At 33.0% G+C, this 17,289-nt stretch overlaps 1 protein-coding gene and 1 long non-coding RNA gene across 2 annotated transcripts; one reads left to right on the forward strand and one right to left on the reverse strand.

Annotated features, from left to right (window-relative positions):
* Positions 1–1,703: 1,703 nt before the first annotated feature.
* On the reverse strand, positions 1,704–2,648 carry LOC126693585 (uncharacterized). The gene is made up of 2 exons (XR_007645433.1): positions 2,224–2,648; positions 1,704–2,013 (listed from the first exon to the last, which is right to left on the reverse strand). It is a non-coding gene; the product is annotated as an uncharacterized LOC126693585 (long non-coding RNA).
* A 4,123-nt stretch (positions 2,649–6,771) lies between these two features.
* On the forward strand, positions 6,772–12,036 carry LOC126693584 (calmodulin binding protein PICBP-like). The gene is made up of 3 exons (XM_050389606.1): positions 6,772–7,465; positions 7,679–11,192; positions 11,565–12,036. Exons 1-2 carry the CDS (start codon positions 7,175–7,177, stop codon positions 11,141–11,143), a joined length of 3,756 nt encoding a protein of 1,251 aa, XP_050245563.1. The 5' UTR covers positions 6,772–7,174; the 3' UTR covers positions 11,144–11,192; positions 11,565–12,036.
* The last annotated feature ends 5,253 nt before the right edge of the window (positions 12,037–17,289 follow it).

The following is a 17,289-nucleotide window of genomic DNA, read 5'->3' on the forward strand; positions in this document are numbered from 1 at the left end:
TAGAGTTTGAAATAAATCAAACAAGTAAAATAGTTTCACAAATGTGAATTTGTATTAATGAATGTGTGGTACAATTTTCTGTGATTACAAAAGAGCGATAATCTGATTTGATCTCCTTGCAAGACTTGTTGATTGGAATTGTGGTAATGTGATTTTGACTCGAACGCCAAATATCCTTCAATTTGTTTGAAGAATAGATCGAAAATCCTTGAAACAGAATTACAACAAATCTCTAACTATAAACTTGTTAGAAATTCTTTGTTGTTTGTGTTCTTCATGTGTTCTTTGTCCTTGAAGGTTTATTGTGGAAGTTCTTCGGAGCTTTTGGGGCTTAAATCTGTAGAACTTCACTGATTTGTGGTTTGTTGAAGTTTCTAGAGGCTTTGAGCTTGATTTCAGCAAACTTTAAGATCTAAGCAGGTAGTTTGGATGATTCTGCTTCGAATGTTTTTTGATTTTGAGGTTGAAGTTCCTAAAGGCTTTGAGACTTGATTCTTGCAAAGCTTCTATACTTCTGAGTGTTTCTGAATCTTCTTTGATGTTGCTAGTGCTCTAAATGTCTTGGTGTGTAGAAATGCCTTAGGAAGGCTTCTATTTATAGGAGTTTGGGGGTGGATGAGCGACACGTGGTGGAGTTTGATTGGTGATAGGTCTGATTGGAGGAGCATTAAGACTTTTTCACCATGACACGTGGCATCTTTTGATTGGCCAAAATGTCTTGATTTTCAAGGTGACACATGTCAGCACCCGATTGGACTACTTATGTCATTGCTTACATGCACCGATGTGTGATCGGTTTTTGCACGCTTTTTATGCTTTTATGTCAACGACACTTGGCAAAATTTCTGTTGATTTCTGAATAGTGATAGTAGAACCTAGTTGTAGTACATGGCATTTTGTAATTGGATGTACTTATGGACTTTGAAGTATGATGTGTTAGCTTGTGATAGGTCGGAAATTTTCCCTCTCTACATTATTAATATTAATAAAAATTCAGATTTTTGTCTATTATTTCTCTAGTAGATTCTAGAATCCTTTCTCCTAGCGGATTCAAGGAACCTTGCGGATTCAAGAAACCTTCATAGATTTGAGGGTATTTTCATAAGCAAACGTGTTTTGTTTCTTGTTTTCTAAAAGTAGACGTGTTCTGCTTCTTAACGCTTCTGCATCTCGCATCATAGCCAATATTCTGGATGAATCTAGCTATATATCCACATCCCTTTATCAATCCACCACCACTTACTCTGTCTGGATTGCCTAATGAAGAGCCATCTATATTAAGTTTGAACCAATTAGCAATAGGCTTAGTCCAACTCATCTGTTATTATTAATATTACTGTTTTATAGTATATACTGTACGCATTCCTTATAGTAGTGCATATAAACTATTTAACCTGTTTTTTCGATCAAAATAAACTATTTAACTTTGGTTTAGAATCCTCGCATCTTATAAAAACTTATTCTATTCTTTTGAGTATATGGCTCTCAAGTAATAGAAATTAGAAAGTAGAAACGAAACCATATATAGTCATGACTCATGTCACATGAATCACTTATCTTATGGTTGGAGTTAGAAATATAAACGGAAAAGAAATTAATGATTTACGTTAGACATTCGAGTGTAGGAAAAGCCATCTAGGTGACTATGACCTCATGGGACTAGTATTTAAAAAATAATAACATTATTATAAAATAAAATCCAATGAGAAACCATTGTGGACCATTAATTTATGGATAGATAGCTAAAATTAAGAAAGGGTAAAACGTAAAGTAGACTAACAATTGCATGTAATATCCCTATCACATAAGAGTGGGAGGAATGTCATATATAAGTGTTAGACGAAGTAATAAATCAAGTTCTAGAGTAGGGGTGTCCATGGGTCTGGCCGGTTCGGGTTTGGGCTCGACCCAAAACCAACCTGATCCAGTCGGGTTGTAGGACAGTCAACCCACTGCCGATCTTGAAAAACCGCGGGTCGAGTTGAATCAGGCTCGAGTAGACAATGGCTAGATCTGACTTCGAACGGAAAACACAAATCAAGAACCAAACTTTGTACAAATTTCAAAAATTTGAAAGAACAAATCTATACTGACAAACAAATTTACAAAACTAAACACCAGTAGCGCACAAATACAAAACACAAACAGAAATAGAGAGAGATGATAGCAGATTTGAACTTTCAAGTGACTCAAATGAAGAGAGAAAATGACTAAAAATCAAACCTAAGCAAGGTATTTGCATATCGACGATGGGTGATGGAGGAGATTTGCAGTTCGGTGATGGGCAATGGAGATTTGCAGATCAGTGATGGGTTGGAGGTTTTAGCTATTGAGTGTTGAGAGATCAAGAGTGAGAGAGATCCTAGAGACTGAGAGAGAAAAAGAGGACTGAGAAACAAATAGTAATGACTGAGGAGTGTAAGGGTTATCTATCATGGTCGGGTTGGGTGGATCGGGTTTTGGAAGGGAAGACCCGCAACTCAACATGCCGGAACCGAGTTGGGAAGGCAAGGACTTGCCATCAACTGCCAAGAAGTTGGGTCGAGTGATGGATGGTTTGGGTCCGGTCGGTTAAGCTGGGTGGGTCGGGTCTATTGTTTTTTGGACAGGCCTATTCAAGAATCAAAGAAGAGGTTTTGTCTTTTTCATATATGTGCTAGTGTGCACTATGCCACATATGATTCTAAAGTTATGCGACAATTGTACCTTAAGCAATTGCACAAAGGTAACTAGAAGTGTCACATGTTGACCAATGGTCAACTTTGTTGTCTATCTTAAGAAGCCTAACAACAAGAAAGTTTAGGAACATAACAAAATGTTAACATTTTCACAAGATTCTTACTTTTAGTGTGGTGGATTCTAGTATAATATATACTATATATAAGAGGATTCTTCTCTTTCAACTAGATTTTTTTGTAGTTTAAAAATAGCTTTGTTAATGAAGGGTAATTTCATTTAGAAATAATGTCATAAATGTCAAATAACAAATTTTATTTTGAATTCAAAAGGAGAACTCCTATAATTGCACAAAGGTAATTAGAAGTGTCACATGTTGACCAATGGTCAACTTTGTTGTCTATCTTAAGAAGCCTAACAACAAGAAAGTTTAGGAACATAACAAAATGTTAACATTTTCACAAGATTCTTACTTTTAGTGTGGTGGATTCTAGTATAATATATACTATATATAAGAGGATTCTTCTCTTTCAACTAGATTTTTTTGTAGTTTAAAAATAGCTTTGTTAATGAAGGGTAATTTCATTTAGAAATAATGTCATAAATGTCAAATAACAAATTTTATTTTGAATTCAAAAGGAGAATTCCTATAATTTAGGATTTTTTTTCCTTTCACGGTTAAAAAAGAAATTACAGTTACTGTTTATCTTTAAAGTTTATCATTTTTATTTATTTGAAAAAAAAAATCTAAATTATAATAAATGTAAATTATTAACTTTTACTTAAAAAAATAGAAAAACATATGAACATGCGCGTGAGCTTAGAGGCTAACACATCAATTGATATGAAAATTAAAGTTACGACAACAACTAGCCTCACAACTATTCTTGTGGACTTAACCATGAGATTCAGCTGAACAGGGTCTACTTGTAACTGGTGGATGGGTAGCTGAAGGCACCCAATAACTAGTGTCATAAGTAGATTGAGCTTAGCCCTTAACAAATCATGAGCCGTGGTTGGTCGTTCTAGTTCCTCAATTCTCAAACCCAATACTAGTGACCCTTTTAAGGGCAACTCAAGCCCAGTTTCACTGGACCAATTTTTCGTTACTGTGGCTAAGCTAACTTAGCCAGTCAGCCAGGCAAAATCCCAAGCACGACCGTACATAGCATTAAAGCTGAAGCCCATTGAAGATGAGAAGCACGACTGAGGTGTTCAGAGCAAGTGTGAGCCCAGTAGAGTTAACCCATGAAATTTAATAGGAAATGTATACATATATATTGGACAATCTCACAATCAATTTTGGTTCTTCTAAGAAGGGTCCAAATGTCTATTAGACCTACCTAAACAATGCTTAGTCAACCACGTTTACTTTGGGTCCTAGAAATCTTAGTTGTGTAAGTAACTATTTTCTATTTGGGACAAGTGTCCCCACTTTCATTAACTACTAAGATAGTTTATTAAACTCTATTTTAAATTTCCGAAAATTTCAAATTATAATTCAACTAAATTATATCACTAAAAGTTTCAAATAATTTGAAATAAATTTAACATTTTTTTTCCATTATTTTGATTATAAATTTACTCACCAGACACATTGCAATTATGCAAAATGGCTTAATATGTGTATGTATTATGTCTCATAAAGTTAATGTGTTTTTGTCATATGATTCATTAAGTTACTTAAGGTAAAACGCTATTAAGGTTTCAAATGCCCCCCTCTCAAAAAAAAAAAAAAAAAGTTTCAAGTGGCCCATTAATTATTGATATAATTTCAATATATTTACATGTAACTTTTTAATCAAGTCATGCATTGCACAGGCACAATACTAATTCCATTAAAATTATCAAAAACTCTATTAAACTAATCACAAAAAAGTAAGTATCATAAAACTAAAGCACATGATAATTTCACATTTGAATAGCATAAGAGAACCGAAATTGTAGCATAGGACAATCTTTTTTACATAAAAAAAAATTCTTGATAGATGATGCTAACACTTACACATAATCAAATTCCACTGAAATTATGAAAACAACTTGCAAAACTAATCATAAAAAGGGATATATCACTAAAATAAAGCACAAGAGAACTCCACATTTGAATAACATACGATAAGAATGGTATCTTTCAATTATCTATTTTATAATTAGGTGAACAAAGACTTAAAATAATTAAATAAAAAGAGCCCTTTCAAAGAGACTTTTTTTTTTTTTTGAGAATGCCATAAATCCAAAAACCCAAGTTCTATTTGCCACAATTTTAGGCATTTATATTCTAATACATACTTTTAATTGAATTTAAACTCTTTTTTAGAATCTTACAACATCACATTATCTTTAAATGATAGAATAAATAGTTCCATATATTATAATAAATATTTATTAATAATTACTATGATTATTAAATTACATTTTTAATATTTCATAAATAAACATAATCTAAATAAATATCTATTAATAAATAATTATCATAATTATTAAATTTTAAATTTATATTAAAAAAATCTTTCTTTTTTATGACAATCATGTTCATATAAAAGAAGATCAGAAACTGTTCTGGATTTGGGTCCCACTTTAGACATTTGTTCAAAGCAGATTTGAAGATCTAAAAGAAGAAAAAAAAAGATTGATTCAGCCAGGGCCCTTTGATCCCCGGCAATTACGCTTGGAATTATTTGGGTCCCACAGCCAGCAAAATGTTTTTGGTCCCACACTCATTGATGAGCATTTTAGCAACGCGTTTTCTGACAACTTTTTAGAGCTTCCCTTCTGTGATGAATTGGTCAGTGCGAACAATTATTCTCAAATCTCAACCATCAAAATTAACGATTTTTTTTTTTTTTTTCTCTCCTCTTTTTTAAGTGTTTTGCTTTGGCAAAAAGTTTATGATTATAAAAATATATATATATATATATATATATATGAAATAGGTCTAAATGTTCGAGCTGTAATTGTCTAATCTTGATCGTATGGTCTTGACTCTTGAGTCCACCAACTGTTTAGTTGTTTGATCCAGATTACAGCTCTAATGCTCTAATGGACATTTCATTTTAAATGTCATACATATTTTATAAAATGGTTTTGCTTATTGTACATTAATGTATTTATATTTGGTTTAGAGCTTGCTTAATTGTTTGCTTTTATCTCACTGAGTTTACACCATTAGTTAAAGTGTGAACAATCTATAAGGAAAAAAAAATTCACAATTTATGGATATTTTATAAGAAAAAATATTCAAGATTTGCAAATTGTAATTCAATCATTTATCTCAAATTCTGAAATTCTAAAATATTAAACCGCCTTTTTTAATTGAAAATATTCATGCCAACATGTCTTTTTTGGGTCAACAAAGCTGAGTAGTGAGGACTTTTTTAATCTCTTTCTCAACAATATTTGTGGGCAAGAATGATCTCTCATGGTTATTTCATTCAAAATTTGAGTAGTGAGGACTTTTTAAATCTCTTTCTCAACAATATTTGTGGACAAGAATGATCTGATAATCTCATGGTTATTTCATTCAAAATTCTTAGTTAATATTCTATCTGTCCCAATTTGTTTGTTTTATTTGAAAAATCAAACTTTTTAAGGAAACATCATTTATTGTCTTGTTTGCCTTATAAAAATGTATAAGTTTTCAATACTATCCTTAAGTAAATTTATCAGTTTTTTTAAAAAGAGTTATTTTTAATGAGGCAACTAAAAAGGTGTCCAATTAGATTGATTTTAAAAAAAAATATTTGTTAGTTTTCTTTTCAAATAGTTTTGAAAATAAAGTATGGGTATAATAGGAATATTAGTAAATTGATGACTTCTATTCTTAGAAACACGACAATATTTTGAAATATCTCAAAATAGAATAGAAGACAAACAAACTGAGGCAGGGGAAATATTAATTATTTACTGGAGTTTGAATTTTCTATAAGCATGATAATTGTACAAGGAAAGGGATAAGGTTTTCTGTGCAATAAATTTAGTCGCTCCCATCCAATACCCACCAAAATGAGGTTTAAGGCCAAGAAAAAGCTTTAAAAATAAAATAAAAAGAGTCAATCAGGAAGGCCAAGTCAATAACTCTCATTCTTGGTACAAGCCAAGGAATCTCGTGTCTCTTTCACAACCATATTCAAACTTTCAACTTGCCAAGTCAGAGCTGAAATTTAAGATAAAGTTACAAGAGGAAGAGGAAGACTAGTCACCATAGGCAAGCAGAGACTTTGGAATCTCTGATATTTTGAGCCATTACAAAAACTTGCAATAATTTTCATTAACCAGACAGCCAGAATAGCACCTTGCTTTTCTTCAACCAAAAAAAAAAAAAAAAAAAGAATTCTAAACCAGAGAGTAAAATAATAAATAATAATCAGCCTCCATAACATTACCATATTGAAAACTCTATTGCTTTTCCTATCCAACTACAAATTCAGAAGAAGTGATTCCTAACCAGCTTGAAAGTGGAGCTGATTTTCATGGTAATTCTACTTCTGCAGAATCTGAGATGTTGTCAATAACCAATGAATCATCTTTTTATCAGAATCAAGAAAGTAGTGACATGGGAGGAACAGAGCCAAAGAAGAAGCTGAAGAAATTGAGGTCAGTCAAGCTTTCAAGATTGCCAAGCTTAAGATCATCCACAAGGAGGGCTAAATCTCGATCCAATCACCTTCCCATTGTCTTATCTGCTAATGTATCAAGCTCAGGGCAGTCAACTCCATTTGAAATGTCAGATGGGTCTCCAAATTTTGTGAAGGCCACAAGCAGTGCAGATGCAAAGAAGGAAACTTCGCAGGTAAGCATTTGTATTTCTGTATCTTGTTTTGGTAAGTAATGATTCAAGTAAAGGGTATTTTTTTCCTTTTTCTTTCAATAAGTGGGGGAGGGGGATTCAAACCCGGGTTCTCCTCGTTGGAAGAATCGGGAAATGTCATTAAGCTACAAGGTTCTTGGCAATTAAAGGGTGTTCAAATTGTTTGATTCCAAATATTGCTTTTCTTCTGGGCAGAATTCAGTGACAAGGTTGATAAGGAGATCAAGTTTTAAGCCTGGGAAGAGTTTAACAAGAATGTCTAGTTTGAGGTACAAGAGGTCTTTGATGAGTAAAAGCTCTGGAGGGACAGAGTTGCAGAGGAAACTGAAGAAGTCAAGATCAATGAAGAAGGCAAGTTTTAAGGGGTCAAGTCTATCCATAAGAAGCATGGAATCTGGCTATCAGGCAAGTCCCCATACTTCTGAATCCAGTTTTAGTAGCAATGGTCAAATTAGGAAAAAATCAAGAGCTCCAAATCCAAAACCTGTCTTTTCTGGTAACAAATCTGTGAGAATTATAACAAGAACATCAAGTTTGAGACCCATGAAAGTGTTAACAAAAATGGGTACTTTCAAATCAAAGAAAAATTCCATGGGGAGATGTTCTAACACATGTCAAATCTCGGACTCAAGCATGCGTAAAGCTACCTGTTCTTCAACTCTCAAGAACTCCAAATTCCCTGTCTCCTTGGAGCTTCATCCTGGAGGACATGAATCTGAAAGAAATTCAATCATGAAGGTTTGTCCATACACTTACTGCTCTCTGCATGGCCATCACCATAATGATTCACCTCCATTGAAGAGCTTCATATCTACTAAGCGGCGTTTATTGAGGACCCAGAAGAGCATGAAACGGGACAGTCAATTTCTTAAAGGCGGCCGGTCTGGAAATATGAAGAAAGGAATTCAGACAAAAAAAATGGTCCACAATGGAGATCCAGCAGCTCGTAAATCCCGCAGAGCTATCTCTCCCATTGAAGAAAAAGCTGGCAGGGACTTCACTGTCAATACATATGCTGAACCAGAAGCCACATCAAATGAAGTTGGCCCTTCAGGTGGAAAAGATGAAGAGGCTAATTCCATTCTCACTGATGACATGTACAATGGTGATTCAGAATCATTTGGCGAAAATTTTAAGGCCAAGTGTTTAATTGTTGAACCACCTGATGGATATAGAAGACCAATCCTTGACAGATTTGTGGAATCAACGGGAAGTAACAGTGTGGTCTCTTCTGATATTGATCATGAGCCAATGGAGGAAGAATTTACAGGCGGTGAAGAAAAGAAAGGATGTTCAAACGATGTAGAAGGCAAGATGCAGTTTAAAAATCAGAAATATATCAGAATGTGGCGCTTGCTATATAAGCATGCAGTGGTAGGTATTGATGGAAAAGTTGAAAACCAGCATCATCTAGATGGAGTGGACAGTGAAGAACAAGTGGAAGATGGTAACAACTTGCTTGGAATGAACAACTCTAGTTCTTCTGAGGATTTTTCTGAAACAAATGAAGACACCGCTAAGGAAAGTCAAGATACATACCAACAAAGGAATGAGCTCAGCCAGATTGATGCCATCAAGCTGGTACAAGATGCAGTCGATAATATCCTTCTCCAAGACTTTCAAGACAACTCAACTGATGATCAATCAATTACTAGTAGCACAAGTTCAGACCAGGAACTCTTAGGAAAGAGTCATGGTGAGGGTGGGGATCGGAGCATGTCAGATTCCAGTGAGCCTGCTAAAGACAGTATGATACAAGATACAAAAGCAATATGGCTCAACATCAATACTATTAGTACTCCCAAAGATGAGAAAGCAGCATCTGAGGTGGGAAACAAATCTGACAAGAAAATGCTCAAGGGATGGAGCAATTTGAAAAGGATAATCCTCCTCAAGAGATTTGTCAAGGCACTGGAGAAGGTGAGGAATTTCAAACCCCGAGGGCCACGATATCTATCTTTGAAGCCTGATCCAGAAGCAGAAAAAGTTAATCTGAGGCACCAAACAACAGACAAGAGAAAAAACACTGAGGAATGGATGCTTGATCATGCACTTCAACAGGTCATTTCTAAATTAGCTCCAGCTCAAAAACAAAAAGTAGCACTGCTTGTAGAAGCTTTTGAGAAAGTACTTCCACTTCAAGAAATTGAAACTAGCCAGAGGTCCAATGCAGCAGTTTGCACTCAAGCAAATTCCATTCAATCCTGTAATGGTTTTTCAATTCAAAGTGGAGAAGAAAAATGTCAAGAAAGAAGTTATGAAGAGTCTGCTGAGAACTTGCCAAGAAAAACATCATATCTAGAGAAAGAATTCAAACACTATCCAGACCAAGTCCGTGATTTTCTTACAGACAAACAGAAAACTCCAGTGAAATTTTCTGAGCTTGGAGTAGATTTGGAGAGTTGCTGCATTAAAACAGAACATGACATTCTTGCTTCTCAAGCCACCAAAGAAGACTGGAAGGAAAAGAAAATTTTTGCCATCAATCTTGATAAGGTGGACAACAAATTCATTCTTGCTGATGATCAGCCTGATTCCATCAACAGTTGTTCACCGGAGGTCAAAGTCCCCAGCTTATGTGATGAATTCTCCTTGAAGCCAGAGGACATTGTGAGCATCTGTCACAAAGAAGTTCAAGAGAATGGAGAAGTCTCCAGAGAATTTACTTCAAGTTCAGAACCTTGCAACAGTGGTTCTGAATCAATGGCAACCCAGGAAGAAAGAGGAGGAGCTAAGCCAGAATCTCAGTCCCTTCCAGGGTTTTCTCCAATTGAAGAATCTAAGCATTGTTCCACCGCTGATGTAGCAAATGATACACAATTTGAAAAACAGAAAAACATGGGGCTGTGGGGCTTAGTATATAAGCACATGGTATCAGCTCTTGCAGAAAATGATGAAACCAAGCCACATCTTGATGAAGCAGGTAAAGAAGAACAAGCGAGCAATGCCAACTCATTGCCTGTAACAAGCATCTCCAATTCTTGTCAAAATTTCTCAGAAATAAATCAAGACATGGAAATGGATAACAAGCCAGATGACCAGAAGGTTGAACTCCAACGTATTGAGGCCATTAAGCTTGTAGAAGAAGCAATTGATGAAATCCTTCTTCCAGAAATGCAGGACCACTCAACTGATGATCAACAAATCGCTAGTGGCATAAATCAAGATAAAGAGCTCCCAGAAGAGAAACGTGGTGAAGGAGGGGAACCATTCATCTCGAAGTGCAAAATTTTGGATAAAGACAGCTTCGTGGAGTCTGAAAATACAGATTCAGAAGAAAAAAGGCTCATATCTGATAGTGTCAGTACCCAAGAAGAAGAGAAAACAGAAATGAAGGTGGGAAAGAAATCTAACCAACAAATAACAAGGAGCTGGAGCAACGTGAAAAAGTTGATCCTACTTAAAAGATTCATCAAGGCAGTAGTAAAAGTAAGGAAATTTAATCCAAGGGAGCCACGGTATTTGCCTTCGGAGCTGGACCCTGAAGCAGAAAAAGTTCATTTAAGGCATCAAGACATGGATCAGAAAAAGAATGCTGAGGAATGGATGCTTGATTATGCACTTCAACAGGTTGTTGCAAAACTGACTCCAGAACGGAAAAGGAAAGTGGAACTTCTTGTAAAAGCATTTGAAACAGTCACTCCAACTATTGGAAGTTGAAAGGCAAGACGCAGCAGCTTCATATCATGCAAAACTGCAAACAGTCAAGGTAAATACAAAGAGCCTCGACTTTCCTTTTCATTTACATAAGGCAGTGCAAGAAGTCCCATAGTGTTCAAAGAGAAGTATGATATTAGTAAAATGTAGATCACAAAGTTTCATTAAACTAAGCTAAAGAGAAGAAACTCATAATAATAGGGACACATTAGCCACTTAACGCCCTTGTTCTGATCTAAAACAATTATCTATTAGATTGCATAAAAGTTTCTACTTAAGCTAAAAAGTATCTCACCATCCATGCATTAGTTCAATCATAAACTAAAGAAATTCCCAATTGATGTGCTCTCACAAGCGACATCTTAAATTCATAATGTATATTCTCTCGTGGTGGAGTCTCATTCTTCTTTTCGATAATGTGCAGGTAAGACGACAAAAAGCAGCTACTTGGTGGTGATCAGTGGACATTGCTCTGTAGTATCAGTCTGAGGGGAAATGTTCCAAAGTAATAATCTCTGAAAGTTAATCATTCTGACATGTAGGACACAGAAGTATAACACATAGATGCAAGTTGCGAGTCTATAGAGATGGTAACCTCTCAGCTGAACCACTGAACTGTTATTTATTCTGTCATTTAGAACACAGAAGTGTACCCCATAGATGAAAGTTGTGAGTCAATGGAGATTAAAAGGTGCATGCCCTCTTTTTTTCCTTTTGTGATTTTTTAGTCTTATTGAAATCTGCATATATTGTGAAGAATAAATAGAAATACAATGATAAAAATTTGTACTTGGGAGTTGCAATTTTTGTAGTGTATCAAAAACTGTTTTATAATGTACATTGTAATGCAGTAATGACTCAAGAGAATTGAACAAGCACAGATAGTTCATAGTCAATACCATTTCATCCTTGTGTAAACGCTTCTTTCCCAACTCTGAGCTAATGGATTAGCCATAGATTGAACAACTTCCTCAAATTAATATCTGGTTTTGCACTATGAAATGGAAGCACATGAACATTTATATCTACGTGCTATGCAATTTATCTTCTCATCCTCTCTTTTCAAAGCATAAACCTCATCCAGTAACCCACTTACAGTCACATGTAAATACTTATCTTAATATCATAATCCAGAAGTAAACACTTGTTTGTAGTTTTGCATAAAGTGAACATTAAAAAAACAAAAAGGTAATATTCAGGAGCTAACAGGACTTGGGGACTGATTGCAGAATCAAACCAACTAGATGAACAGCTTTAGCACAACATAGACTAAGTGCCCGTTTGGTTCCACTTTAAGGAGCCAAAACGCACTTTTTTCAGCCCAAAACCCAAACCATGTATTTGGTAAATTATTGCAAAATACGTTATGAAAAAGTGACTTATCCAAATACGAAGGAGACCTGTGTTATTGTGTGGTAGTTAGAGAGCTACAGTTGCAAAACTCAACAAATGCAAAATAAATATTACCATTGGAAGGTGCATTCATTTCCCAAATTGCCCATAGTTTTTTCTTAAAAACCCAATTTTAACCTCTTTATTTAAAAAGTTAGATTACACACCGTGCAACCCCAGAACCAAATCTCAATTGTGCCGGTAGTAGTGGTTCTTCTTTCTTTTTCTTTCCTCCAAATTCCAACCAACAGAACCGGCTACAAAATTCTAAATCAAATGTACAATTGCAAATCATACCAAAAAGACACATTCTTTAAATTGAGTACCAATTGTTCCTTGTGAGTGCCATATAGATGAATTAGTAAAGTCTCTTGCCCTAGAATATGGGATCTAAGAAATCCCGCCTACACCAAAACCAATTAATGTCTTATCCAAATGATAAAGATCAATCATCATAGAGAAATAAGTTCCTTGAACCTTGTATTTGAACAATCAACCCTTTCACATTAGTTTGTGACAAATCAAATTTTCTATTGTTATTTTTTGTTACAGCAAAACAAATTCAATTACATGATGTGCACATAGTTTCTAACTTTCTATCAAACATTAATAATTTTGAAATATCATTATTATCATGCACATATCGGGTAATTAAATTCATCAAGGTTTAACAGAAAATACTAACAAGCTTAATATGCAGGAGATTATTTGATAAAATTATATAGTCCTAAGAACAAATTGAAACTCACGGTTATTTTTATTTTAAATCCCAAAAAATATATTACTTTCCAAAACTAATCCCTGTACTTTAAACTCAAATAAAGCTAATATAAAAATGCTATTGATTTTTCAAATAAAGCAAACCGTAAGGTTGAAAATCATTGTTCTAAGGTTTTGTGATGAACATATAACACAAAAAAAAAAAAAAAAAAATCCTATTTCTCTACAATTTTACAAATAGGATTTTTTATTTTATTAATTAGTTTTCTTTTTCTTAAGGAATTTCATTAGAAAAAAGTACGGCCCAATAACAACCCCATGGGCTTGAGTTTTAGAAAACGACGCACTTTCTTTTTTTTAGAAAGATAACGAAGAACTTTGAAGCATAGCAAGGCCTACATTTCTTTTTGAGATAGAAGGCCCAATTTTAATTGCCCAGATTTCTGTGGTTGGACTTGGATACTCTTGGTCTTTTTCCTATAGTTATGGGGTAACACCCACATGGGCTTTTTCTTTTTTAATTCAATAGTTTGAGGGGAACACCCTACGGCCCATGGGTTTAAGTAATGCACTATAAAGCACAATTTTTTAGAGATACAAATTCATAACTTTGAAGGATAAAGGGTTATAAGAAAATATAAAAAGGTTATAAGAAAAATAGCACTGGATACCCTAAAAAAAAAATTTCAATATTTATATTTCTGTTAGTATAAATATTTTTATAGAAAATACCTATACAAATTAAGTCATACTCGTATCAAAATATATGCCAAGTGACAATATATGTATATAAAGATATAGAAAATTTTAGTAGATTATAAAATTTAGTATAAAATTCTTTTGTGTAAATAATAAAAATGTCTCTCCAAAATTTATTCCTTTCTATTATGTCATTTAATTTTCAATTGTTTAGATCATATCTCTACTATTCAACAATTTAATTACAACCTTTTTTAATATGTCGTTAGAAAAATGAGCACACGATATGCACATGCGCGCGTACACACACACATAATTAGATCTGAATTTTTATTAAAAATTCATTCTTTTTCACCATGGAAACTCAATTCTAAATATTTCATCAAGCAATCTTATTAAACCTTTTTGATACAAAATACGATTGCAAATCTAGGATTCTTAAATAGTATTTTAACTCTATATCTAGAAGTTGACATGGCATTTGTTACATATCATTTAACATTTTGAATATGGGTACTAATGATCATTTAGAGTCTAGAAGACCGATTTTTCTTAAATCAAGTCTCTTTTGATGTTGATTACAATGATTCGAAGTGATGGTTCAAAATGAAGTTGTGGTTAGAAGTGGAATCTAACTTTGTAGATTAGTGAAGGGGTTTAGAAATGCCTTGCTTTAGGGGACCTTTATATGTGTGTGTGGTTATTTTTAGTTGCACTCATGCATATGCATGAGATATAAAGCAGTTTATTAATTATATGTTTATTTGAGTAGAAGCCGATTTTTCTTAAATCAAGTCTCTTTTAATGTTGATTATAAGTGATTCCAGGTGATGGGTCATTAAAATTAATAAAATAAAATCTTATAAAAATTAAAACATCATACATATAAACTTATATTAATTTTCTTTTATAGGATTTTGCTTTCTCTCTTTTTTAAAAAAAAAAATAATAATTATGTACAAATATTTGAGTGGGGGCTTTTCTGAACCAACTTCTTGACGAAAATACATGGTTTAAGAGTAATGAGTGGCAACCAATAATATGATTTTCTAGTCACTTAATGCTTAATTGCTTTAATAAATAGCCTATAATTTTTTATGCTTTATCTATATATATATATATATATATATTTGCTTATATAATTTTATTTAACATATAAAAGATCTCAAAATAAGAAAATTAAATATGAAATAAATTATTTAAATTCTTAAAAATATAAAATATAATGATGTTAATTTCTTTTTTCAAAGTATACATAACGTACTTTGTTTAACAATTACAATAAATTCTAATGATAATATTCCAAGAGTAATGTACAAAAGGTGTGCTCAAAGGATCCTAAATCAAATAATTCTGATTAAAACAAATTAAAATCTATGTGGTATTATTAGAAAATAATCAAAGTCGGAAGAATATACATAATTTATTATAACCATTTAAATACTATACAAAGAGATTGTTTTTTAGGAATAAAAATATACATCAAAAACATTTTTAACGAAGCAATATATCATAGTTCAATATGATATGTTTTAAAATGAACTTTGTTTTGAGAACGTACTTATCTAACAATTTTGTCATATTTATTCATTTTAGATGTAAAGTAATTCGATTTCATTCCTATTGGATAAATACATACATGAGATGTATCTTGTAGATATATAATATTAATAAGATTAAGGTCAAGTACAACACTCCAAGGAATATTTTTTGGCTTCGCAACTGCTCGGATTAATTATGTGATTTTGATTGGATTGGATAGTATGAATGTATATCGTGTGGACATGTGTTGAGTTTTACATTAAGTGTTTATTGGAAAAAATGTGGCAATATAATTGATTATGAGACTTTATTAGTATTCTAGATAGCATAAAATTGGCTCTCGAAAATAAGGGTGTGTTGTGTGAGCTTGTGACTCTCACATCGAGTATTTTATGAGTACATCTTGGTCATAAATTATTATGATGAGTTAATTATGGGGAATAAATATTCTTTCATTCCTTGTTCTTTTATCTTTTCTAGTTAATTTATTGATTTTTAGATATAAGAATAAAAATTACTAGACTAAAGAAAATGAAGGCTAACTATATATTTTTGTATATTTAGGTATTGATATAGCTAAAACAACAAGAACAAATAATGTTATGAAAATCATCATTTTTTCAATGAGTAAAACATAATATTGAGTAGTTTTAATCGAGTCGAGTTGAAAACACTATTTTTATGTCAAAATGTGTAATTTTTGCATTTTCTCAAATTTATATATTTCTTTTATTGTCGTAATCACCGGTTCATCATTGTTTTATCAAAGATGCTTTTTTATTATTATGTGGAATTAGGTGGTAGATGGGTCATGGTAATATGATACTGTTTATGTACAGAAATTAGGGTAGATTCTAACTTAGAGTCAAAGGAAATTAGTGCAAAATTTAGTACAGAATAAATCATATATGATTTTCAAGTTTTTTTTTTAAATGAAAAAAAAAATGTAGAGTTATATGTTGATAAATGATTAATTAAATTGAGCTGTATTAAAAAATTATTTTATCTTTTTGTTATTACAAAATAGATGTTAGTTTTATTTATTTATTTGTATATTAATTTAGTATTAAATATTCTTATGAATTCTTATTCTTAAATTGTGAAAAAATAGAATAAATTTTCATACTTTGCTACGAAACAAGAAATCCTCCCATCCACAGTGATGCCTTTAGCTGGGACTGTTCAGTATTCACCTTCATATTCTTTGCAACGTGATGGGTCCTTAAGCATTGTGTTGATCATGCTGGCTCAATGCACTGTCGTCTCTCTCCAAGTTCAACATCTAAAAGACAAACCTAGCTAGTAGCTGGATTCGATGTCAACTTTATTAGAGAGTTTGGAACCTAAGTACCATGCATAATCTCAACAATTTTCTGCGACCGTACGTATTGAAGGTATGGTGTGTGTGATAAATCCCGTGACTGAAGCCAACAACAACGTGATGGGAAGGCAATCAATCTGTGGCGAAAGAGTAAAGACTGGGTTTTGAACTGTATTAATTAAGAAGGACCGATCATATAATTGGAGCTTTGAGTTTCGGTTTGGAGATGACTGGTTGGTGGTGGAAACAAGAAGTTGTAATGAATCCTAAATGTTTTGGACCTACAGCTTGCAGTTGTGCCTTGAATTGGTTTCTGGCAGGTTAATATGGGAGTGCTCGATTACTTGCGAATAAAAATCTTATGTCTCATTTTGAATATTCAATCTTATATTTCACTTATTACAACCTGTTATATGTTCATTGTTGTTTCCTTATAAAATAATCAAAGTTTGAATGAAATAATTAGACATATAAT

Source organism: Quercus robur, chromosome 7 (genome assembly GCF_932294415.1).
Source record: "Quercus robur chromosome 7, dhQueRobu3.1, whole genome shotgun sequence".
NCBI lineage: Eukaryota > Viridiplantae > Streptophyta > Magnoliopsida > Fagales > Fagaceae > Quercus > Quercus robur.